Here is a 27,148-nt window from a genome sequence, read left to right as displayed (position 1 = left end):
CTTCTGGAAAATGCAAATGAATTTTATCGAAAAAATTTAACTCGTAAATGTTTTATTCGTTTATTGAAATATCAAAGTTATAGAATTGCAAAAGAAATTTATCGATTAGAAGACCTTAAACGGATGAAATCTATTTTGAATTTGAAACGATTAGAATTCGCTTTTTATAAATGGAAGAAATTCTATGAAGTTACACAAAGAAAGAAAATCCAAAACTTGAAAGCAATTGAATTTTTTAACAAAACAGTTAAAAATGACTTTTTGCATAAATGGATTCGTTGGAAAACATATAAAATCGAAAAAAGATTCAAATTAAAAATAGCTACAGATTTTCATAATCATTTACTTAAACGAAAATACTTTGAAAAATGGAAAACAGCCGTTAATTTTGAAAAGCAAATACGAAAAGATCTTGCCAATGCTAAAAATGACTATACAAAATATATTTTAAAGCAAGGATTGATAACTATCCTTAGATCAGGATTATATTTTGAAAAATTAAGGCATAATATTAATTTACGCCGTTCGGTGTATCTTTATGAAATTACTGAAAAATATTTTAAAACATGGAAATACAAAACAAGAAATTCGACTAAAATAAAACCTCAAAAACGACAAATAAATGAAGAACAAAATTTAGTGGTACGGCAAAATAGTGGATCAATTTTTCAAAATTTTAATAATTTACGTCCTAGGGTTCCAGATTTTCTTAGAAATAAATTTGAATAAAAGTTGGAAGAAAATAACGTTTTTTATTTATTTTATATACATAATCTTAATTCCAGTTAAAAATATCACATCATTGATGTTTGGCATTCAATTTAGATCGCCGCTTAAAAGATTTAATAAGTTATATCCTTGGTAGAACTAGACAAGGTATGCTCGATATAGGGCGAGTTTTGGTTCAGTAGGTGCATGTACCCAGTCGACGCCATTATAGCTTTTTCCCGCTTCCTGATTCAAATGTTGTGAAAAATATGAATACGTTTGTGTGGAAAATAGTTCCTGACAATGAATAAATAATTTTTCCGCCTTAGATTTTTTCAATTTTTAATATGTAAACAAAACATTGACCAATTTGACAGCTCAAATGGAATAGTGAAGGAGCTGAGGGCCTACAAAAAGATTCTTAAACTAGAACAAATTTTCAATTTTCTCATATATAATTATATGGGATTTTCTTTCGCTAAGGGCTTGCTATCGACTTATAAACTAATAATGGTTCGGAAAATGATGAAACTTAATACTTACAATCGTGTTAGTTTCGTTGCTATTTCATAAAACGTATTATTCATACCTTTAAAATGAGTACCTTAAATTTTTGTTTACAATTTTAATCATATCTCCGGTTCTATTGGTCCTATCAAGACGAATAAAAAAGGAAATATTTGCTTTTACATGTAGAATAATATGGTACAGTATTTGTATACTAAATTTTCAATAACTTAGGAGCTATGGCCGTATAAACAATTTATTTGTTTATAACAAATTTACCCCTACTTTGAGCTATGAGCAAGCTGAAAATTCAGATTCAGCGGGTCAAAATAATACACTCCTTGTTCGGTAGGACCTGTAAATGTATACAAAATATACTCAGCGCCTACACTATAAATACATAAGCAATATGGCGCTGACTGGGTACTGTGCAAGAGAGTGAGAGAATGTCCCCATCCTACTCCTACCTACAGAAGAGCATACCTTGTCTAGTTCTACCAAGGTTATATCTAATACACTGATATCAAGTTCGAAAAATAATCAATGATTACTACTCATACACTAAATATTTTAAAATTTCACTCATATCTCCTTAGAAATATTAGACGATTAGAATTTTTTATGAAAACAAAACAAATTAAATAAAGCTAAAGTGCATGAGTCGCTAGTCAATAATCATTTAGGACCTAGATACGATGGTCTCATTTATTTTTTGAAATTCGGATTACACGCTGCATCAAATCTCCATTATATATCTCTACATGAACAAAAACAACGTTCTACCATACACGCACTCCGTAAGGTTTTCGCATACAACAGCCTATTTCTTCCGTTTCCTATCTAAAGCATTTAATTCACCTTGTTGTATTGAAGCTCCGCTAAGTATTTCTTTGACCTTTTGTTTACGTTCTTTGTCGCTTTCCATTTGTTTCTTGATCTTTAATTTAGATAAGAAAGCGTTATCACGACGAATTTCACGTAACGCACCTTTCTTTTCTTTCTTTAACTTGTACACCAATTTATCATGTTCCTGCTTTTCTTTTGGCAAATTTCGATGTTTTCTATTTTCAAATCTGTAAATCAAAAACAATATTGTCATAATAATTCATAGACTAATAAATATAATTTTAGTGCATTTAGAATGGATAGCTTTTTAAAGTTGGAAACTTTAAACTTTATTGAGTGAAATTAATCTCAGTCGTTCAAGAGTTATACGATTACAAACAGACGCACCAACGATTGTATATATAAAGATTAGTGTATAAATACGTCGAGGAATTGAATCGCCTGGCATTGAATAGCACAATCAGTCTGATATAAGTACCGCGCCACCTTGGCGATAAAGAGAATAAAGCACCACATTCGTTGGTACAAGAAGGGTCGTCTAAAACGTCCCTTTCATTTGAGTCTGCCTTTCTCATAGCAAGATGTTCCGTAATATACCGAATCAAGGAATGGCCATTGGGACATGCGATAGACTAAACTGTATATAACCACAGCTAGGCCACCTTTATAACATGGAGACCTCTGACGATTCCACTTATAGGGGCCTGTATGGAGAACGATGAAACCACCATACATGTTATTTACATCTGCAGAAACCTACAGGGAATCAGATTTAGAATGTTTGGACACGAAATCTTCGATCCATCAATCTGGGAGAAATCCCGGCGGAGAAGCTGTGGTTTTCTTACCCGAAGACGCCTCACCTTCGGATGAGGGGTTGTTCTCAAGGAGGATACAGAGGACTTCTTGGTCTAGGTACTAGGGATCAATTTGCGGTACCCCTCTTATGTATTATTATTATATATAAAGATGTAGAGAAATAAAATAAAAATAAATACGTACACTTGTTGAATATTTGGTTCATACAGTCTCAAAGCTTTTGGTTTTTGCGCTGCCACTACCAAATACGTCATTTTACGTTTATCTTTTCCATTTACCAATTCCGTTTTAAGCTTTCCATGGATTTCCTTAACATCTTTTGGATAATTTGCCATTGGTAACATTTCCAATAAATTTAAAATTGGTTCAAATATTTCTACACGAGTTACTAACTGCTCGTATAATTGATAAAATTGTAAACATAATTTCAATACAATGTACAGGGTGCGAACTTTAAAATCATCATCGATATCTGTTTTTATTAAATCATCAGCTGTCATTTGAAATTCGTTTGTGTTTTTATGCTTTTCGGTTAGCACAAGTAATGAGTCAAATTGTTTGAAAGGTGGAATTATTGGTATTGCACGTACTGTTACTTTGGGTATTGATAAATGTATTAAACCACGTAAATAATTGATTACTGATGGTAGAAATCGTTTTGATAATGAAACATACTAAAAAGGAAAAAAAAAAATTAACATTTCTTTGGGCCAATTTTGGGTAAATATGCAAGATGAAAATGGTATTTTCTGCCCCCTTTTCTCTCATACTCTGTATAAGGTATTAAATTACACAGGTCAGCGACTAAAAAACTGCATAGGATTTTTTCACATTTTCTTATAGATTTTGACCTACCAAAAACAGGAAAACTATTCAAAACTTTCTATCACATAAGTTTTCATAGATATTAGTAACAACATAAACTAGTCTTAAAGTAATATTATTGCATAATAAAAATAAATTAGCTTCGCTTCCAATGGGTTATTCTGTGCATATGGAAGAAAACTAACTACAACAATTTGACCATTACCCTGGTAAGTATTAAATATCATGACCATAAATGGATGGTTTGTGGGGACTTCAAAATACTACTATTACTGCCTGCTGACCCAAAATGCTTTTGGGTCAGCAGGCAGGCTATACTAAATACCCATGCTTATTATGCTTATGGGATAGTAGAGCCAGAAAACAGCACTGGACTAAAAGTGATTGGCCACCCCGAGAAACTTTAAAACCTGGGGAGAAAAATGTTATCAATACTACTTTGGTGCTGCCAGAAAAAGTTTTGTTGCCACCTCTCCATATCAAATTGGGGTTGATGAAACAATTTGTAAAATCACTGCAAAAGGATGGAGACTATTTTAAATATCTATGTACAAAATTCCCGAAGCTGTCAGAAGCAAAGTTAAAAGAGGGAGTTTTCACTGGCCCCGACATAAGAAGGCTCAGTTAAAAACCCTCTTTGTGGAAAGTATGATTGAGAAGGAAAAAGACGCTTGGGTATCGCTCAAAGATGTATTGCGAAAGTTTTAGGGAAATACTAAGGATTCTGACTACAAAACCACTGTTCAACTAGCAGCATACGAAGCTCAAGGTTGCAAGATAAGCCTGAAGGTCCATTTTTACACAACCATATTGAATATTTTCCTGAAAACCTGGGAGCTTACAGTGAAGAACTGGGGGAGCGGTTTCACCAGGATGTCCGCGACATCGAGAGACGGTACCAAGGAAGATGGGATGTCACTATGCTTGCAGGCTACTGTATGATTTTTAATAAACGACTGCTTTTACCAATTTTTTGTGTTTGAATTTGCAAAAAAACCTGACGAGATAGAAAAAAATGGCCATCACTTCTGAAATCAGCGCATTCTAAAACATATAATTTAGTAAAAATATTTCATGCAGCTGACCAAAATTTTTTTTTCGCAGACCTGTGTTATTATTAATCTAAGAAAAAAAAAGATAAAATTCAAAATTTTACCTCCAAAACATGCGTTACTAAAAATAATCCTGCTCCAACATCTCGTCGTGTCTTTACTTTGCACCACGTTAACAATTGATCCATAAAAACTAAAGCCGGTGTAACAACTTGATGTCGAAAATCCGATGTTGGGAACAACAACGAAACCATTTTAAATAAAATCAATGTATCCAATTGTGGGAATTTTTTTCGTTTCTCTCGGAAATTTATTTGTTTCTCTTTTAATACACTAATTATAGCATTTGAAGCATCTTTTTGAATAGTTTGTGTGAGATCGTATAAATATGGCATTATGTGATCCAAAAATTGGAATACATTACTTGTATTCGAAGATCCTAAATCGTTGGTATATTGTAATAAATATGTAAATAGAGTGCTTAATTTCTCTTTATTTGATTCGCCTAGGCTTGGATGTGTACATTTTATCATCCGTTCGATTATTATTGTTTGATGTGTAACCGATTTCGATTCAAATAATTTTTCGAACTCTTCATAACTGTCCGGGATCGTAAATGTGTAAGGTAATTCATTTCGTGCATCTTCCATAATTTTTTTCCGTGCTAGTAAATCTTCCATAATTCTATCGCTATTTGTTTCTACTTTCAATTTTTTATTCGGGATATTTTCTTCTGTAATTGAAACCGTCCGTCGTTTTTTTATAGTTTCAGAATTTTGTTCTGTTGTTGTATCTTTTTTCGATAGTTTATTTTCTGTTAGCGTTTTCTTAAGAGACTTTTCTTCTGATTTCGAGCTAATTTTACTTTTTCTTTCAAGAGTTGTCATCGATTCGGTTTGAGTTTCTTCATCATCACTTTCAGATTTCATAGATTCATCAGAGTTAGCATCTTCTTCATCAGAATCAGCATTATCTATTGGAGTTTTCGTCTGAGACTTTTCTTCTAATTTGGAGATATTTTTACTTTTCCTTTCAAGAGTTGTCATCGATTCGGTTTGAGTTTCTTCATCATCACTTTCAGATTTCAAAGACTCATCAGAATTAACATCTTTCTCATCGGAATCAGCATTTTCAATATCTATTTTTGATAATTTATTATTTTCTTGAATTGTTTCTTCGTCACTTTCCCATTCTGAAGTTTCGTCAGCTTTTAAATCTGATAAATTATCATCAGAATCATCATCATCGTTAGTTTCTCCATCATTTTCTGGCGATTTATGATCGTTTTCGATTTCTTTACTATCGTTTGCCTTAGATTCATCGTCACTTTCTGATTCTGAATTTTCGTCACCTTTCAAATCTGATAAATTATCAGAATCACCATCTTCGTTATTTTCATCTGCTTCACCTTCCTCCTCGTCTTCTCCTTCTTCATTCTGATCGGACTGATTTTCGTCATCAGATTTTTGGTTATCAGATTCCTCATCTTCATTTTGATTTTCCTCAAGATCAGATTCGATAAGAAAATCGTCATCCAAATCATCAGCCGAACGATGTTTTGGTTTTGATTCTTTTTCATTTACGAATCCTTTCATTCGAGCTAATCGATCCTGTTCTAATTTTTCGAGGCGTTCTTTTTCTTCTTTAGCAATTTCATCTTCTGTACGTAACCGATCGGTTGGATTACCACGTGCTTCAAAACGTAGCTCACGCATAACTTTATCAAAGTCATCGATCTGAGTTTTTTTATCATCTTCATCTTCTTTGTTCTTCTTATTCACTAACGGTAACAAATCTTTCCATTCTGTATCGAGTTTTTCGGTTAATTGAACCGTTTCTTCACGTAATTTTTGTTTTTCTGCTTTACGTTTTTTCGATTCAGCAATTAATTGCTCGATTAAATCTTTACGTGATTTTGCACCCTCTTTACCGGTATTACTCAAAACACCACCACCAAAATGAGCATCTTCAACAAAGTCTGCATCTAATCCACCCCCATTTCTTTTTTCACCCTCGTCGTCGCTAAATTCATCTTCAGATCGTGGATCATCAAATTTTTCAATGTCGTTTAACGTTTGACCCTTATGTGTTAACACTTCATCGTCGCCTAAATTAAATATCGATTTCTTTTTATGCATTTTGACTCGTTCTGCTGTAAATCGTGCAATAATTCGATCTTCTGGGGCCATATTTTTATTTTTCTCGCCAATACGACGATCCAAAAACGTGTTAACTTTATTCTTTAAGTTAAATTCAGGTAACAAAGTTTTCTTCCTCTAGAAAAAAATGAACAATGTTTTGAAATAAAACAAATTAAACTTAAAAATATAAAATCTTAGTAATTCTATACCTTATGAATTGCTTTAGCCCGTGAAATTCCAGGTATTCCACGATCATTTTTTAATTTTTGCCCTAATACTTGAAACTTTTGTTTGTTAATGTGTATTTCAAAAGGATTCGGTTTTTTAATCGTCTTATGTAATTTGTCCGCCGCATTTCTGTTTCTCTTATTTTTAACTTTCACCATTTTAAGCAACTGTTTATATTATCATAATAATTTATATTTTTGTAATATTTATTTCATATTCTACAATCTACGTTAACTTGAGGTTATGTTCACATTTCATGTTTCACACATGCCGTTTTCTCATAATATAATTTGAGCATGCGCATCAACAATTGGCTACCATTTGAACAAAAAGAATTGCTACCATTAAAAAAATAAATAACTTTTTAACTTTATTATTATTTTTATTTACAATTTAAAAAACAAATTATTATACAAAATGAAGTATCTATTTTAATATTTCTATTGCACAAAAAATGTGAGCTCATTGAAACTATTAACAAGCATTAATTTCTAGCTGAATAAATTGATTCAAAGTTCAACAATGGACTTGTTTTAATTACTTCAAATGTAACAAAACAAAGCTCACTTTTTGAGATTTGAGCAATTTAATTTCCATAGAAACGTCTATAGACGTTTCAAGCATAACATATTTTTCGTGATTTTTTATTGATCTCATTGAGAGTATAGATCGTTAATCTCTTTCAAAAAAAAAAAAAATTTTACACAAGATATTACTTATAGACTTAAAAAATTTAATTAATCCACATACAATGAGTATTGAGACCTTTATATTTCCCAAATCGAATGTAAAAGTCTACGTAAGACCCTTACCACGACCCGATGAAGATTATGAATGTATAAAAGTTTTGGATGATAAGAAATCAATTTTAGCAAAATGTTTACAAAATTTTAGTTTACACCCACAACAGCCAGAATTTTATTGGAAATATCAAGTTGACGAAGTTTTTTATAATTCAAATCAAAAAGAAGTTTATGATGTTGTTAGCGGGGATTGTATCAAACAGTAAACAATTTTTTTCAATTGTAAAATTCATAATCATTTCTTCCATAATTTTTCTTTTCATTTTCCAGAGCGCTTGAAGGTAACAGTACTGTTTTTATAGGGTATGGCCAAACGAATAGTGGAAAATCGTTTACTATGAACGGCCTGTATCATAATTATCAGGTAAATCAAATTTTGTAATAATTTTGAAAGATTCGACTTTTCGAAACTTTATATTTCAGCAACGTGGTATTGGACCTCGAATTATTTCAGACTTGTTAGAAACGAAAACGAAATATGAACATGAATATAATATTGAATTTGGTATGTCGTATTGTGAAATTCGGGGAACTGAATTGTATGATTTATTAAATCCTGATGATAATTCGAATAAAATTAATGTTTCAAAATATAGGAAATTTGATAATATTACGTTAATGATTGTAACAAGTGAAGAACAAGTTTTAAATCTTTTATTTCAAGGTATGAATAGTTTAAGCTACCTTCATATCATACGACAATCGGCATGAATCGCATGAACGTGGGAATGTAAACCAGGCATTACTTCTGTAGTGTTGCGTGCGTCCGCTTGTTGGCGGGAGAAATTTTAAGGGAAAATGTCAATTTGCTATTTTTTTTAAACTTCCACGAAGTACGACTTATAATTGTGCATACAAATAAAATTTTTTTCTAAATCGAAATTGTAGCTGTAGTAATTCTGTATTTATTTCATAGGTGAAGGCAGGCGTCAAATTAATAAGAAAGCGAAATTTGCGCATTCACATTTATGTAGTAGTATTTTAACCTATTACATAGTTGCAACATCTACAAATTCAAGTTTTCCCATTCAAAAACTAGCTAAGGTAAATATGCAAAAATACATACAAATTTATATGCAAGTTATATAAATTAAGTTTTGTATTTATATAGGTACAAGTTGTGGATTTAGCTGGTGTAGATAAAACCGGTAACATTACATCTTTGGGAAAAACAGCTGTAGATGTTGGCCTAGCAAACAAAGATTTAACATCTTTAAAAACATTCTTAACACTTTTACATCCTTCAAAGTTTAAAGATGTTGATATGCAAGGAATTCGTCGACATTCATTATTAGTACATTTTCTTTCCGATACGGTAAATGGAAAATCTTTCCTCAGGTAATTTGAACTCACGCTTATTGTAAAGGCAGGATTATATTACCACACACGTGTGGGAATCGCGAAAATCAATTAGAAGCCAACACTTGCTTATCGTCATGTTATAGACGGGAATCATTATGAATAAGAGAAGCTCTGTTGGTTTCTGTCTACTTGTTGGCTTCTGATTATGCTGCGAAAATAAATATCTATAGTGTTTTGTTTTTTACTTCCTTTTTTTTTTAAACTCCTAGTCATACCGACTCATACCGCAGGCAGGGTCATACCGACAGCAATAATACAACAATAACAAAAAAATAAATATATTTTTTCGTGATTTTGCTATCAATATTTTTGTAGATTTATCTGTAACATTAAAACTAATAAGCAATATCATCCAATTACTCTATCCATGTTAAGAATAACTCAAACGATTAAAGGAATTAAACCAACAAAATTAGATCCAAATACAAGAATTCAGCCAGAAGCACAAATTGCAATGTTGCAAGTAAGCCAAACTATGTAGCTGTCGCACCAAAAATTTTACGTCCTTTTTCCACAAAAAACTTTTATTTTTCTAAATTTTTCACTAAACATGAGTGTATATCAAAATTCTGTTGAATGTAAGAAATTTTTGGAGGGGGAAATTTCTGATTTGCACCTCTCCAGATCAAAAATTCCTTCCCCACTTTGGACAAAAGCTGGGTATACTCATATATAAGTAAAATTTTTGGTGGCACTCTATATAAAATCGTCCTGCTGGCAGCTTAGAAGTATAACTTGATATTTAGAAACTTTTAGAGCAATACAAACAAGAAATGATACGTAATGCGATTTTTAACGACGAAGAATTAGAAAATTATATGTGTAAAAGTCGTTGGGAACATTTGAAACGTTTAACAGAGGATTATCTAAAACACAATTCTAGTGAATTAAATATAACCAGTTATGGTCAAGTAAAACCAATTTTATACATTATGCGTGACAAATATTACGAATTAAATGAAGAATGTACCGTTGTAGCAAAAAAAGAATATGAGAGAGGTTTAGCAGAGGCCTCTCAACAACAAGAAGGATCAAAAGCACGGATAACGACGCCACCATTGCCAAATGTAAATATTTTTAAATAAAAATTTTACGTTATTATTCAACACTATACTACGTGAAGTAGAACAGTTAAACTCTATTGAAGCGTCAAACACAAATATAAGATTGCGTTAGACCATTTGCATACTCTTACGTCATAGACGTCAACTAACATTCTGATCTTTAGTTGGTTAACGCAGATGTTTGACGTTACATAAATCGTTAGTGTAGTGGAGCCTTTATAACAGTTAATCCTCTTTTTCTTCGAGTGTCTGGCAACAAATAAAAAATAACAAACTTATTTGTAGCCAGCAAAAGTAAAAAGAAAAGATTCCAAACCTTCGCTAGCAAAAACAAATACGCCTCGAACAACAGCTGAGGTTCCCGAATCAGTGGTATCGGTACCAGAATCAACAGGTGAACTAAATCTAGCCTATGGTAAATCAAGTAATGAATTATCAGCATAAAATAAGTTAAACTAATAAATATCACTTTTTTATGCAAAGGCAGAGGTATCGGTCCAGGTATAAGTGCAGCAGGTAAAGCTGGTAAACCAGTTGATTTGAAAGAAACATCAAATGAATCGAGTGCACAAACAATTGCACTGAATCGTGAAGATTTATGGTCGAAATTTATGACAACAGAACCGGCTATAACTCTAACTGATAAACTTACATTGGCTCAAGGGCGAAAGAATATGGTAATAACAGAATATAACAATGGTGTTCAAACTTTAAATAAATATCATCAGGAATTGGGTATATGCAAACTTTGATCCTAAGAAAATTTTTATTATTTGCTAAATTTATCTTTAATTTTAAATTATAAGTAAATTAAACTTTACCACAGTATCCCCAAATGTGAATTTTGACAAAATGCAGATGCCATCCATTTGGCAAGTATCGTCAACTATATGTCAAAGTATATGCGTTGCGCTTTACGCAAGTTGACTATTACGACAGTGTGACGTAACTCAAAAAAACGCAGTTAGTGTGGAACTGAACCGTTTATACGTGTTTGTAAAAGAGATTTGCTTTCAGATTGAAATACTATCACTAAATTAAGTTATAAAAATATAGAAATAAATTTGTTTCAGAGAAACAATTAAATTAGATATAAAATATTTTTATTTTTGAAAAAAATTCATTTTAATTTTCTTTATAAAATTTTCAAGAAATGTATTTAATATTTGTATCCAATTAGATCATAAAAAACAAGTACTTCGACAAGCTCAAATGCGTCGATATTTGTATAAACATGAAGAGTATAATCCTGATGGTTTGATACTTCCAACCGATGAGGAAAAACAATGTTTATCGAACATGTACGAGGCGAAAACTATGTTACGTCAACAAATTGATAATGTGACCGTCTTACAATCGGATATTAGAACGGCTAATGATGAAATTCTTAAGCTACAAACAGATATAGAAAACGCATTTCAAAGTTATTGCTTGGAACATTATGATACATTTGCACCAAAATTAGCTGTACCCAATTCAAAAACTAGTGTGATTTCTAAAAACGCTGAAGATGTGGTTGTAACACCTGCTGAACCAGTTCGTGAATTATACCGTCGATCATCGTTTAACACAGATGTTGAGCGTTCGTTTAAAAATCAACAAAAGATCATGAAAAAGGTGGCTAAAAATAAGCAATTGAGTGATTTTCATAAAAATCGTAAATGGGTTTCAGATTATAAGCATTAATGGCAGATTTTTTTATACTTTTAATAAATATATATTATTTTGAATTATATTGATGAATTATAATTTTTTTTGAAATCCTCGATTGAACCTCTGCGTCTTTTATCCGTAGACGGCCGAAGAATTTCAAATTTATCTGCAAGAAAACAATTTATAATGAACATTCATTTTATTTTTGTAATAGGATTGTAATTGAAAAATGAATGAAAAAAACACAAAATCGTTTTGAAAAATGAATGAAAAAAAAACACAAAATTTGCTTTTCGAGTACTTTTTACGTATCGACGAAACACACCGCAATGCGTTAAATAAGCACGTGTTGTAAATGTAATACGCCTGTTTATTATCTGCTTGCGAGTTGCGATACAGTCAAATTAATAAAATAAATGGCTGAAGAATGGGCCTAGAATTATGTTTTTAATTTTTCACCTAAGAACAAAATCCTTTCACAAAGTTTAAAATATTGTACTCGTTGAATTTGATGGAACTTAAAAATTGGTATATTTTTTAAATTTTCTTCAACTTAGAACAATAACACACAAAAGTATTTATTTTAAAGAGGTATTCAAATTTAAATAAACCGCGTAAATATTTGCTACCAAATATATATGCATTTGAAAACGAACTAGCAGGAAGACTAGAGGAAGCTGGATTGAAAAACCTCCATTTTCTTCTCTGTAGTGGCCGGCTTTAAGCACGTGTGTATCTTGTCTATCACATTGTGTTTGAAACTTTTTTAGTTATAAACAACAAAATAGAAATAGTTGGTTTAAGTTAAAGTGTCAAATAAAATAAATCAAACAAAATGAATACAGAAAAATTAAAGAAAATGCAAGCACAAGTACGAATTGGTGGTAAAGGTACACCTCGTCGTAAGAAGAAGGTTGTACATGCTACAGCCGCAACCGACGACAAAAAATTACAATCATCACTGAAAAAATTATCTGTAAATACAATTCCTGGCATTGAAGAAGTAAATATGATCAAAGATGATGGTACAGTGATACATTTTAATAATCCAAAAGCACAAGCATCCTTGGCGGCGAACACATTTGCAATTACTGGCCATGGTGAAAACAAACAAATCACGGAAATGCTCCCTGGCATATTAAGTCAACTAGGTCCAGAAGGTTTACAACAATTAAAACGAATTGCAAGTAGTGTGGCAAATTCAGCAGTGACTGGAAAAATTTTAGCTGATGAAGATGATGATGTGCCTGATTTAGTTGGCAATTTCGATGATGCGTCCAAGGATGAAGTGAAGAAAGATGAATTGGCAAGAAAAGAAAATGACAAGGCAAATTAAAATAACAATAAAATCTTTCTCTAAATAAGGTTATGTTTTTATTAATCACACTTTTTTTTTTGAAATAGCGAAGCTTGTGTCCGTATTTTTAATTTTTTTTTTCAATGCCATTCTGTTTCTAGTTATCTAAAGATTTGTGGTAAAAAAAGTTGTAAAATAAACATTTTTGAAATACCAAAATTAATTAATTTGTTGTTACGATTTAAAAGAAAAAAAAAACTTTGTATAGTCATTTGAGATTGTAATCTTTTTTTTTTTAACTTTTTGTCTCGAAGGGCGTACAATTTTTTGAAAATAAATACACAATGTTAAAAAAAAAGTATATTTATATATTATAATTATAACTAAAACGTTTTACCAAATAATATTGTGAACACATTTTCACACAAAATTCATTTTTCCCCTTTGATCTTAATATGTGTGAAAACTCATGATAAAGAATATCTGTAGAATATTTCATAGGAAAATAAAATATTCGAATAACTAAGTATATCTGGAAACTTATTTTATATGATTCGTTTTGCGTTGTATTTTTTCAGAAGGTCATTTTTAAGTAAGGAACACGTCAGGGGTAAAACTGGAAGTATTTGTGAAGGTCGTTTTTTGGGAAATGTCTAGAAAGGTGTAAATTTAGTTGTAGAAGTAATTATTGTTCTCATTTTCGAGTAGAATAGTTATTGTGAATTTAACTTGGAAAATCGATATTTCACTTGCAGCTTGAAAAATATGACATAAGTCAAGAGACACGATTTTTATGAAAATCACTCAATTGCTTATTTTTAGCCACCTTTTTCATGATCTTTTGTTGATTTTTAAACGAACGCTCAACATCTGTGTTAAACGATGATCGACGGTATAATTCACGAACTGGTTCAGCAGGTGTTACAACCACATCTTCAGCGTTTTTAGAAATCACACTAGTTTTTGAATTGGGTACAGCTAATTTTGGTGCAAATGTATCATAATGTCCCAAGCAATAACTTTGAAATGCGTTTTCTATATCTGTTTGTAGCTTAAGAATTTCATCATTAACTGCTTTAATATCCGATTGTAAGACGGTCACATTATCAATTTTTTGACGTAACATAGTTTTCGCTTCGTACATGTTCGATAAACATTGTTTTTCCTCATCGGTTGGAAATGTTTATACAAATATCGACGCATTTGAGCTTGTCGAAGTACTTGTTTTTTATGATCTAATTGGATACAAATATTAAATTAGTCTTTTGATAGCCATTTTAGAACGGTCATGTAACAACTATCTCTCTACGGAAATTTTCATAGCTGCGGGATTACTTTTTCAGGGGGGAATGGAAAAGTTTAAACTGCACGACAAGCTTCAAATTTATGAATATTCATTGAGAACGATATGCAAATAAGAGGATAATTGAATGAAAAAATATTCAATCATTTTTTCTGACAATCAGCACAGCAGGGTTTATGTTACCCGACGACTTATTAATTGCAATTTTCAAGGTGTTGTATGATGGCATCCTGCTGTGCAAACTGTGAGACAAGTTGATTTTTGGATTTTTTTTTTATTCAATTATTTTAAAAAAATATTCTCAATGAATATATATCAAATTTAAACTTCCCGCGTAATGAAAAATTTTCCAGGTCCCGTAAAAGGGGAGTGTCCTCTTTCTCCGTAAATGGAAGTATTTTTGGTTATGATCATTTTCGTAAACATGGTGGCTACATTATTGGAAAATCTGGAAATGCCAGGCAATTCAAATACTACTAGAAAAATCAGGGAAATCAGTCGTAAATTTTATCATTTTCATAACAAACTTCTTAAAAGTATTTTAACAATTTTATGTTTCTATTCGAATTATTTAAAAAAATGGCGTAGGTATGTAATTGTAATATCTTGAGTCAATTTTAGTGCTCGTTACTTGTAAAATTTTCGTTCCCCTTTCAAAACAATTTAAAAGTATTAATTTGGTTAGAGAATTTTTAAATTATTCAACCGGAAAACATGGAAAAGTCAGAAAAATTTTGAAAAAACAAAGGCCTCCATGGTAAAGGGGAAAGTTATTAGATACGATCCACACAAAAGTTTTCAAATTTCCATCTATAATGAATTGGTTGTCAAATGAGTCTGGGCCTAATCGAAGTAACGGCTAAAAATTAATACATGAAATTTCCAAAAGCAGAGCTTAAAGGTTGCGAAAATTGTCGCTTCATGTGTGATAAAGACTAGGAATAGAAGGGGAAATTAAAATTAGAATTTGTGAAGAAGAAAATATTGTGTTTCTGAAATGTAAAATTGTTAATGAATCAATGTACAAATTCTTTAAGTCTCAAATTTCCATAAAAGCAATACAATTCCATAAAAAATATGTCTCATCTTGTTATCAAATGGATAAAGATCGACCTTATACCTTCTCTTAGATTATGGAATGTTCGTTAATGTTACAAATTAATTAAAGATGCGTAAAATTGTTCACTAAAATTTTTATTAATAGAAAATATTTATTTACAAAAAATTACATCATGATAAAGTTGAAGTACAATTATCATGAAGTGGTGAAGCGGGAGATGTGTACTCGGTAATGATTGATGCATATCAATAGTTCAAGATTGAATGTTGACAAATATTTGCATTAGGAAATAGGACAAGGCAATCTTATCAGAGTTCCATTGTGATCTAAAGATGTACAATATTTTAATACAATACAGAAAGTTTCCTGAAAAGTTAAGAAAAATCCTTAGGCGTTTTTGAATTTTGGCAAATTGTTAACCATCACCAGTATGTGGACTCTATCGTTGATGTTTAATACAGAATGTCAAACCAAGCTAGGCAGCATGCTGGCATATATTTAAAAACAAGAGAGTTTTTAAAATTGTTACAAATGTGGCATATTTTAATTTGAATTTTTAATATTAAAATGGACTTTAATTTTAAGAATTTTATTAAATTTATTGAGACTATATAAATTTAGAAAGACTTACAAGAATCACAATTCAGTTATTCGCAGGGAATTTCATGTTAGAATTGATCAAGAAGTACAAATTATTTAACATAAAAAACTGAACATAAGTTATACAAAAGTTTTGATCGTTTATGGATTGCTAATTGATTGAGTCAAATTCTTTTTATTATTTTCAAGAGGGTAGGAATAAAAAACATTCAAGAACATAAAACAAGATATGTGAATTCTTAAGAATAAAAACATGAAGGAGAATTTATCCGACAGATCATTCAAAAGTAAGTAAAAAGGAACTTAAATTTTATTACCAACCATCGATTTCGATGTTATACTATTTTTACGGCCGTATTAGGTAGGTATATATTATCTTTTCATCATAATCTTAAGCATGTACAATTATTTCTGTTTTGACGAAATCTCCATTTTCTAAATATTGCGATCCATTTTGGCCATTATTCTGGTACACGACGTATACAAATATCGTTTCATATAAATTCCATAAAATATATGGAACAAACAATATTCCAGCAATTGGATTTATACTGTAAAATGATATTGCGCATACTGCTGCTGTGATGTCCAAAAGTAATATTTCATAAAAACTCTGTAAACATTAAAGAAAATCTTAAAAAGAGAGTAAATTGTTTAAAATATATGATCTAAGTTAAATTGAAGGTTAAAAGGGTCAAAAAAATTTGATTTTTTTGTCGCATTGATGCGATAGATTATTTTGTATAGTTTTTAGCATGCTGAATTCGAATTCGGCTTCAGAATTTATCTAATACATAAAGTTATCGAAAAATCCTGGAAAAGGAAAAAGTCCGTTTTTCGGTTAGGTTCGAAATATCGTAGCACCACTATGTAACTCTGAGCTTTACATTTTTTGCTGATTCGTTCATAAAGATGTTAAGAGCATTCTTGGAAGATGAAGCCAAAATACGCTTTAATCATTTAGATGATATCGGCAGCTATTTATTCTTCGAATCCAGTAGCAAAAATAGCATCAGCAGTAATTATAATGTACCTTTTTAATATTATAAGAAAAATATACTTACGTATCTTAATTTATGGGCACCAAAGAACAACAGTATAAATCCCCAATTTAAACACAATTGTATAACATATAACAGAAGTGGTATTTTGATATTTTCTGAAAATAAAAATTAAATACTGTAAGTGTAGCATTGAAATTTGAACACAAAATTATATTGCACTTTTCAATTATACAAGCGACATGCTACGATGCCACAGACAGGCAGACAGACACACATACAAAAGACAAAACCGCCAATTTTAAAATGGTAATAAACAACCGTAATATCGCTCACGTGACCAAGGTATTTTTAGGCTACTATTATACTGGATGTTTAGCAAACCCCAATAAAATTTAATTACATATAAGTGTATATTTAAATTGCTTTAGCGCCTTGACTATAAAAATAAAAATTTAGTTATTTAACCCGAAAAATAATTGAAAGAGGTGAATAAAATACTCTAAGCTATGTTTGTGTCTGCAAAACTCGAAAAGTAGTCGATAGATTGACATGAAATTTTGACAGGCCGTTGAATTTTACTCTAGAGTGTTTATACATATTTGCATCCCAAAATTGCCAGGAGAACGGGAAATATTAAAAAATAACTGAAAAAGGGGATGAAAGATTGTATGGAAATGGAAAACCGACATTTTTGAATCCGTTATGATTTAACTGTCGTCATGGTAACCGTTGTCACCGTAATATTTACATTATCAGCGGGTAGCACGGACTGTGTTTAAAAAATAGGGTTCATGAAATTGTGAATAAAAAAGACGATAAGTGAAAACTATATCACGGTAGTCTTTATTGTTGAAATTTCCCAGCGAAGCTGGCGGGTACTGCTAGTTAGATACAAAAATTATTCTTACCATAGTAAATACTCCCAACATAGTACACAATTAAAGATGAAAACCCAACACCACAATGAGCTAGAGTCCATACAAAAATTCGTAAACATCTGGGTGGTACTAAAAACTTTGGATATTTTAATGTTTGTAGCCATTCAATGGCATTGTTTCGTACAGCTGAAAATAATAGCCAACTTCCAGTTGCTGGTAATATTGTTAGAAATATTGCCAAAATTATAATATATTGTTGAGTGTCTGAATCGGTTTCATTAAATTGTTCCATATTATTTTTATTGAAATTATTTTCTTTGCAAGTGAAAATTCTTTTTTTTTTTTTGTAAATGTCTAGTGATGATAACATTTTTTTATGGCAGTAGGTATAAAATATAGGTAAATAAAAAATATCCAAAGGTAAGTTTTTCATCGATATTGGAAGTAGGGTAAAACGGTAGATTTTTGTTTTGAGATACGCAATAAAGTGGCTGGTGTGATTTTAAAGAATTTAAAGATTTATGATTGCTTTTTACATAATATGTCATTCAGGCCGCTGTACTCGAATATCAAAATGAAAATGGTCTTCGAAGTACCTGATGCCCAGGTCGGGCAGTATATACTTCGTGTTTTGAAATTTTACGATAATATGTAACATTCCGTTCCCCTTTCGTCTTCCCTGAGCGTTAGGTACCTCGGGGTCATTGTCGTAGAGATATTCGTGTTCGGCGGCCCCAAAACCTTCGAGTAACGAGTTTCGACGGAATATGATACATATTCTCGTAAAATTCCAAAGGTCGAGGTGTATACTGCCTGCCTGGGCACCAGGTACCACGGGAGACATTTTCGTTGTGAAATTTGACTCACTTCCATCGATATTTAGTTTCCAGTTTTCCCAGATTTTCATTTCGTGCTCAACACTTTTGTTCACAATTTGTAGACGCCCTAAACAGTGGAAATGCGTCTCATAAATTGGTGCATTTACAGGACTATATTGTTAATTCAAAACTTATATGGACAGATTCTCAATGAGAGGGGTTTTGACCTCGAAAACCCCTCTCGTGTGCACGGGCCTGTTATTAGGTATTTATTACGTTTTATTAGGTGTTTTCCTACATATTATTATAAGTTTTTGCCTACGTGTTAATAACGATATATGTCAAGCCAAAATAAAAATATACGGGATTTTTCAATATTAATGTAATTAATTTTTTTTCCAGGTTAACAGGTTAGTAGATTATTAATTAATGTTGAACAATTATGCAATTAAAAAATTCATCATTACTAGTCTTTTTTTAATCGACTTCAAACAAAAAAGGAGGAGGTTATCAATTCAACTGTATTTTTTTTTATGTTTGTTACCTCAGAAATTTTGACTGGGTGAACCGATTTTGGTGATTCCTTATCTATTTGAAAGCTGGTGCTTCCTGTGTAGTCCTATTTCATTTTGGTCCATTTTGACAACGGCATCCATGAGAAATCCATAAAAGTGTTAAATTTGCATTAAGTATGCACGGCAAGAGGACGAATAACTCAATATCACGCCAACCGATTTCGATGATAAAATTATTGTTATATATTTTTGGAGTCGGTGTCAGCCAAGCTAATTGAAGCAAACTGTTCTGTCAGAGTTGTTTCCTTGGCTGACATCGATTCCAAAAATAACAATAATTTTACCTACATTATATTATCGTTATTTTTTTACTTTTTAGTGTATATTAATTTGTTTTGGAAAAGTATTTCTTTTGAAGTCTACATACTAATACATGGGAATAAATTTATGCATATACTTTGTATCTATGTGAGTATAATGAGATATTCATAAAAATTTCAATGATTATACACCGGCCTTTGGCAAGAGTAAATTTTTTCTGTAATTGTTTTTTGAAAAATTTGCTCACAAAATGCGATTTGTACTGCAAGCCATTTCATTTTTACCTCAATGTATGTTTGTTTTTCGAATAGATAATTCGACCAAAAATTATCTTTTCTACAAATACTAACTTTTATTTTAAATATTTTTCCAAAAATCGTAGGGCGTAGGGAATAACAAAGGAAGATAAGAACTAACTAAAAGTTAATTGTTTAAATACCCTGCACATGTTTGAGTGATAATGTTCGAAGAGTTTATTATTAAAAAATGGCACTTGTGCCTCCCACTTTTTTTGTGAAGTGAAATTTACAAAATTTAAAAAACCCTCGACAAATTTTTCGGGTACGGAACCCTATACTCGCATTTGAAACATAGCTAAGAAAACTCTCCATTAAATTACCTATAAAACAAAAACAAAAAAATTAAAATCGATTCATCCGTTAAGGCGCTACGATGCCACAGATAGAGAGACAGCGTACACACACAGTGATCAAACTTATAATACCCATTTTATTTAGTTCGGAGGTTAACAAACAGATCGATTTATGAGTCCACCCTCTTACACTATATAAAAACACAAAAAATAAAAAAGTTTTGGTATTGATTACAATTTTTCACATACTGGGTCTTGCAATAACCACACGTAAATGCAAATATTACTTAAATTTTAATTTAATGATGAGCGCATATAAAAAAAACCTCTATGATTTTACATTAGGTAATATTCATTAATTGATCAATTAATCACGAATTATTATTAATAATAATAAAGTTAATATTATTAATTAATCAGTAATATAAATTAAAATTACATAATAATTAATTAACGCCTGAAAAATCGTATGCAAATATTCACAAAGTGACAACACAAACAAACATTTCCAAGCTGATTAATATATGTGCATTTATATATCAATTAATTAAAGGTACCTAGTACGAGTGTCAACGCAATTTTAGATTTAGAGGTGAAATTATTTGTTTCTTATTTTCAACTTTGATGATGCATTTTGTTATAACTTCATGAAAGTAAACGAAAAATAAGAATAAAATTTTTCGATATCTGCCTTGGTTTTCGAAATATTGAAAGCTAAATAATTAAAAAAAATGTTCAATTTTCAATATTTTGAAAATCACTCCAGATGTCGAAATATGTTATTCTTACTTTTCGTCTTATATTACCAAGTTATAACATAATTCACCATCAAAATTGAAAACATGTATATATTTTTTTTAAAGACTTCGCACAAATTAGATGTAATCTGCATTTCGGTCAAATTTTTTCAAATTTTGAGAGATGATAGTTTAAGTCATTCTGAATAAAAGTCACGAAAATGACAGGATTTCAAGTTATCGCTAAATTAAAGTTGGAAAATGTACACATTTGTATTAAAAAATTATTGTAATTTAATTGTCAAAAATCATATACGTATATATGTAGCTGAAAATATTGATCTTAACACTTCATATTATTGATCCACCGAACATTTAACACTGCTTCTTCTTTGAATTTCGTAACATATTCTTCAAAAAAACAAGAATTAAAAAACAACTCTTACATTAAAAAACATACGTATGCATGTTGTTATACATATCTGTATATGTATTTGCCTATTTGCCTATACACACATAGGCATATATTATACAAATGACATACATTTTCGAACTTTAATTAAGTTATAACATGAAATCCTGTCATTTTCATGATTTGTGACTATAGGAACTTTTCTTTAGAATGACTTAAACTACCATTTTCCAAAAAGTTAGACCGAAATGCAAATTACATCTAATTTGTGCGAGGTCTTTTGTGTCCCCACTACCGTGCTCCTGCATCCTTAATTAGTAGAACACAGCGGGTTTTTTTTTCAATAATTTATTAAGTTAATTTTTTTGCCTAGTTCCATGGCCCATGTGACCCAATATATAAATCCAGGCCTGATTCTCTCTACGGTTTATGAGACATTAACTATCAATGTCAATGTTCTTTTTTGTATAAAAGCTCTTTTTATGTAAAAACGTTGATATTGGTAGTTAATTTCTCATTTCTCAAAACGTAAAGAGAATTGATATTATTTTTTTTTTACAAAAGATGTATAAAAGTGTAATTAATTGATTAAAAAAATTAAAAATTTTTGGTATTGATTTCAATTTTTACATACTGGGTCTAGACAAAACCAGAATTGCAATTATTTAAATTTTAATTTTATGATGAGCGCATATAAGAAAATCCTCTATGATTTTACAATAATATTAATTAAAAATTAATTGATCAATTTATCACTAATTATTATTAATGATAAAATTAATTTACTAATTAATCACTAATAATATAAAATTATATAATAATAAACGCTAGTAAAATCGTATGAAAATAGGTATTCACTTTCCTGTATATATTGTAAGTTCAGTGATTTTATACCGTAAGTTATAGGAGTGTGTTTTACCCAAATCACAAATTTAAGGGAATGCGAGGAAAAATCAGAGAAAAATTTCATATGTAAGGATTTAAAAGAATATAACACTTTTTTTTTCTTTAAGTTTTTTTATTAGTATCTTTAAAATCTTGAGAATTAGGAAGATTTAGTTGGGGTGGAAATATATTTATTTATCAAAATTGTTGTCAGTCTCAAGAGCCAAAAGATTAAAGGAAAATTTAAAAGACATGCATTCATACTAATGTTAAAGAAAGCAAAAGAAGTCAAATATGTAATAATATTTAAAATTAATATTAAAATTAAACTCTGAAAAAAAAAATTTTTTTTTTACATTAGTATTTTCTTTTTTTGATCAATTTACAAATTTTATTTTTAGAAAATGCCAAAAGATATTTCATATTACAATTCAAAATCAATTTTGCTCAATTTAGAAAAATTGTTTAAGGATTTTTTGTGTCAGATGCTAATAAAATATATATTTAAAAAAATAAAAAACCCAACTGCTTTAAATAAAATCTGAAAAGATTTTATTAAAATCTAGACAAACTAAAATCTTCCCAATAAGTAATAGATTCCGACTGTTAAGGTCGCTATGTCAAATATTGGATTTATTTATTTCTTTTCAGATTTAAAAAATCTGAAAAAGCCTTCAAAAAGGTTCGTTATGTGTATTTTATAATGCCACAAGTCACAAGTGTACTTGTTGAAAGTGAACTAGTGACTTTTTATACCATGTATATATAAAATATACTTAGTATATTAAGTTTCGTCCCAAGTTTGTAACGCTTAAAAATATTGATGCTACGAAAAAAATTTTGGTATAGGTGTTCATAGAATCACCTAATTAATCCATTTCCGGTTGTCCGTCCGGCCGTCCGTCCGTCTGTGGACACGATAACTCAAAAACGAAAAAAGATATCGAGCTGAAATTTTTACAGCGTACTCAGGACGTAAAAAGTGAGGTCAAGTTCGTAAATGGGCATCATAGGTCAATTGGGTCTTGGGTCCGTAGGACCCATCTTGTAAACCGTTAGAGATAGAACAAAAGTTTAAATGTAAAAAATGTTGCTTATAAAAAAATAAAAAACTTTTGTTTGAAACATTTTTTTGTAAACATCACTGTTTACCCACGAGGGCGTTAATTAGGTGCAAATTTTATAGTATGTATTAATATAGAAATATCAGTTGTGTGTGTTGTGTATTTAAAAGTGAATATCTTTTGTTATTTACGTGACGTCAAAAAACAAACTATTGCGTATCAACACTGTCTATACGATTGCGCATCAACACTGTCTATACATGGTATTTCAACAATTAACTCAGTTAATTGTTTGTTTTTACTTGTTTAAAAGTTGGTTTTATACTTGTGGGTAGTACACATTTAAAAAATAAGCTAGTGTCTTATTACTTTCTCATAAATTGACAGTGAGCTGTTTAGACTTCCTTACGCAATAGAGTTTTTAAAATGAAAAATCTTTTGGCATCCATCAAATTTACCCATTCGATGGCTTGAAATCCATAAGATAATACAGTAAAACTCCAACATAACGATACTTGCAAAGCATATGCAAAAAATGCTAAATATTTAATATCTGAAAATAAAAAAAATAATAAACAAACATATGTGATAAAATGTGGTTTTTAATAATCTTTGTTTTTATTTTGTTATCAGAAACATAAATTTCAATGTATCAAACTAAGGTGGGTATCACCCTTAGAAATCAACCATTAATTTTCTGATTAAGAAATTTTTTTATTTATTGTAGAAATAATCAAATTTAATTTATACAACTATGTAAGTTGTAAGATCTGAGCGTACACCAAACTATGGCAAGTTTTTGACACCCGGTATATAATATTTTTTGACACCCGGTATATAAGATAAAAGGGTATTCCCCTAAAAATATTATAATGTTTATATACAAACTACTTTAAATAATTACTTGTATCAACGTTTATGGGAATCCCCGTCAAACACAAACGGGAAGGAAAGGATTGGCGAACGAAATTACCTAGAGATGGCTCTGGTATGAATGCAATATGGCCGATATAGAGGATTTTCGTTCAAGTTGTCAAAATAAATTTTTGCATTTTTTTTTGTTTATTTGTTTTTTTTTAACATGGAGAAAGCCCTGGATATTAATATTGGTGATATATTTTATCTACTTGGTGGATCAGTAAGGCCGTTGATGGAAGGAGAGGCGCTTTCTCGTTCCAAAAACTTGTTTTTCTGTGGTATCCAATCGAAGCAAAATAATTGTTTATTAATCAAATCTTCATGTTTGCAAACGTCGAACATCACCGAGAAACCTCATGAGATCTAAATCAAAGTGTTTGTAGCCAATGACAACAAAAAAATCGAATGCTATTGTTCTTGCAAAGCGGGCGCGGGAAGCAAGTGCAAGCATGTTTTTGCGACATTGTGCGACAACTGACGCCTGTAGATCTTGTTTTCCCACACTGGGGAACACCACAACGTTTTTCATTTTTGATAATTTCCATCTCAACAACAAAAACATTCAGCACTTGTGTAGCTGTCAAAACTCAAAATCCTCTATAATAGTTTCATTAATCCTCGCTGCGCGGCGCCACCGTATCTTGCGATCGCGAATTGCCAGTGCAGAACTGTAAAATCGGTAAAAAATTTGAGAGAATTATTTTGTGTTCTCAATTTAAAATTTATATATAAAAAATTTTAGAACATAACACCATTTTAAAATATATTGATCTGTTTAAGGATTTAAAGCTGCAAAATTAGTATTTAAGAAAAGCCCTAAAAAATAACTTTGTTGTCGGGTTAATCACGGTAATTTTAATATTTTTTCCTCCAAGAAAAAAAACTGAGAACTTCGTGGAGGCACCTGGCGTCCTCAATTTCTTCACCCCTTATTTTTGCCGCTCTGGGATTTTACTCGGCTAGCCCCTTCCCTTAGATCGGGCCCTACTTTCCAGGGGTGAAATTTTGGCTGATAATCTATTGACATCGAATACTCATATAGGCAATATTTAGCGGTATTAAAACAGGCGTCTATAAACGCAAATATAGAGAATTTTTTTCGATTTTCGGGATGAATATAATAATTTTTTGCATTGCATTGAAATATATGTTTTGCTTGAGGTGATAAATTTTTTTTAAATCCGATTAAAATATTTACTTTATTGCTTAAGATTAATCAAACCTTGATAATAATTTTTCAAGAAAACATCTTACCATCATTTCCTGTCGTGGAAATATGAACAAGAAACGAAGCATATCCACTGCACATGTACACAGCAACCCAAACAGGTGAGTATTCTGTTAATGCAGGAATCCATGTTATTGCACGACATTCTACAGCTAAATAACAAGCACGTCCAATAATGATTGGAAATATAATTGATATAAAAAGTTTTTCATAATAGTGACTTTCAACACAAGTCATTTTGTATGAAATAAAATTCACAGTGATTATTAAGTTATTGTATAAAGTACTTTTTATATAGGTAACTTAATATTATAGTATAGGGTGAGGCATTTGTTAGTTCGTTTTTGAACTAGCGTTTATTTCGCTAATCGGAGTTTTAAGGCCATTTTCTCATCATTAAAGTGACAGAAAATTAGTATTATATTATCGGCGAACGAATTAAGTCAATATACGGTCGATTTATGTTAGGATACAGAGAATATTTGCAATTGAAAAAGGTTTCAAGTCGGTGGAGTCCTGGTCGCAGAATTAAGCACATAAGTGATAGCTAGCGAAAACTGACATCGCAGCTGAAAAGAAGGAACTAAAATTAGTGGGTTTCAAAAAACTTCCAATCAGATTGGGTCGAATTTGCTTGTATTATCAAAAAAATCGAATTTATTAACTTCATGACGTCATCAGAATCCAAAAAAATTTAATTTTAATCGATCACATCCAAATTTTATCCTATTTTGATAAACCAAGTATATAATCCTATTAAATTTGGGTCATTATTTACAAATTTGTCATCAACTTTAGTCTAGCTCTAATAGGTTTTAAGAAAGTGGAGTCATGGTCCCGGAATTTAGTACATAAGTGATAGCTAGCCAAAAACTGACATCGGAACTGAAAAGAATGACTCAAAATAAGTGGGTTTTAAAAAAAATTCCAATAAGATCGGATCAAATTTGCCTGTGTTATAAAAAGGAAGGTTAACTGTTGAAAATAAAGCACAAATTGGGAAATATTTTTTTTTACATTTAATAAATAGGTATTACATTTTAAAAATGATAATTCACCCTATATGTACAGATATATATTAATATATCACTCAGAATATTGTGGTAATATTGACCTCATTATCATGCCATGAATTTAATTTGATTAAAAGTTATTGACATCTTCGATATTTTCAATTTATCGCGGCTGCAGCTTTTCATTCTCATTTATAAAAAAGAAAATACAATGTAAAACTATTGTAATCGAGCCTGGAGAAAAATTTTATCCCACTTTTCCTTCAAAATTTTAAGATTCGCGTTATAAAATACGTAGAAATTGAAAATGTAAACAATTGTAATATACATATGATTCTTGGACTTGTGAATTTGGTCTCAAAGTTTTTTCAACCTAAACAATTTTTTTGTGGAAGAAAATAAATATTGATCAGGATGCAACTATTTAAAAATATTTCTCGAAGAAAATAAACAAAGTTTTTTGTTGGGCTAGAAACTATGGTAGGCTGCTAGAAA

The 27,148-nt window shown here is 30.6% G+C and overlaps 4 protein-coding genes across 4 annotated transcripts; 2 read left to right on the top strand and 2 right to left on the bottom strand.

Annotated features, from left to right (window-relative positions):
• Positions 1–1,029: 1,029 nt before the first annotated feature.
• LOC123306210 (nucleolar protein 14 homolog) lies at positions 1,030–7,374 on the bottom strand. The gene is made up of 4 exons (XM_044888128.1): positions 7,108–7,374; positions 4,862–7,033; positions 3,064–3,554; positions 1,030–2,288 (listed from the first exon to the last, which is right to left on the bottom strand). Exons 1-4 carry the CDS (start codon positions 7,282–7,284, stop codon positions 2,036–2,038), a joined length of 3,093 nt encoding a protein of 1,030 aa, XP_044744063.1. The 5' UTR covers positions 7,285–7,374; the 3' UTR covers positions 1,030–2,035.
• A 442-nt stretch (positions 7,375–7,816) lies between these two features.
• LOC123306215 (kinesin-like protein KIF9) lies at positions 7,817–12,041 on the top strand. Its single transcript, XM_044888140.1, has 10 exons — positions 7,817–8,131; positions 8,200–8,293; positions 8,353–8,593; positions 8,846–8,973; positions 9,041–9,267; positions 9,607–9,754; positions 10,038–10,358; positions 10,641–10,770; positions 10,839–11,090; positions 11,536–12,041. The coding sequence occupies exons 1-10, from the start codon at positions 7,878–7,880 to the stop codon at positions 12,039–12,041; spliced, it is 2,301 nt and encodes a 766-aa protein (XP_044744075.1). The 5' UTR covers positions 7,817–7,877.
• Positions 12,042–12,693: 652 nt separating this feature from the next.
• LOC123290371 (transcription factor BTF3 homolog 4) lies at positions 12,694–13,368 on the top strand. The gene has a single exon (XM_044870517.1). It carries the CDS (start codon positions 12,844–12,846, stop codon positions 13,342–13,344), a length of 501 nt encoding a protein of 166 aa, XP_044726452.1. The 5' UTR covers positions 12,694–12,843; the 3' UTR covers positions 13,345–13,368.
• Positions 13,369–16,659: 3,291 nt separating this feature from the next.
• On the bottom strand, positions 16,660–25,877 carry LOC123294012 (translocator protein-like). Its single transcript, XM_044875069.1, has 3 exons — positions 25,667–25,877; positions 23,953–24,047; positions 16,660–16,881 (listed from the first exon to the last, which is right to left on the bottom strand). The coding sequence occupies exons 1-3, from the start codon at positions 25,875–25,877 to the stop codon at positions 16,660–16,662; spliced, it is 528 nt and encodes a 175-aa protein (XP_044731004.1).
• Positions 25,878–27,148: the final 1,271 nt, after the last annotated feature.

Source organism: Chrysoperla carnea, chromosome 1 (genome assembly GCF_905475395.1).
Source record: "Chrysoperla carnea chromosome 1, inChrCarn1.1, whole genome shotgun sequence".
Classification (NCBI taxonomy): Eukaryota; Metazoa; Arthropoda; class Insecta; order Neuroptera; family Chrysopidae; genus Chrysoperla; species Chrysoperla carnea.
Note: the sequence above shows the minus strand (reverse complement) of the source record. Positions and strands in the feature narration are given on the sequence as shown.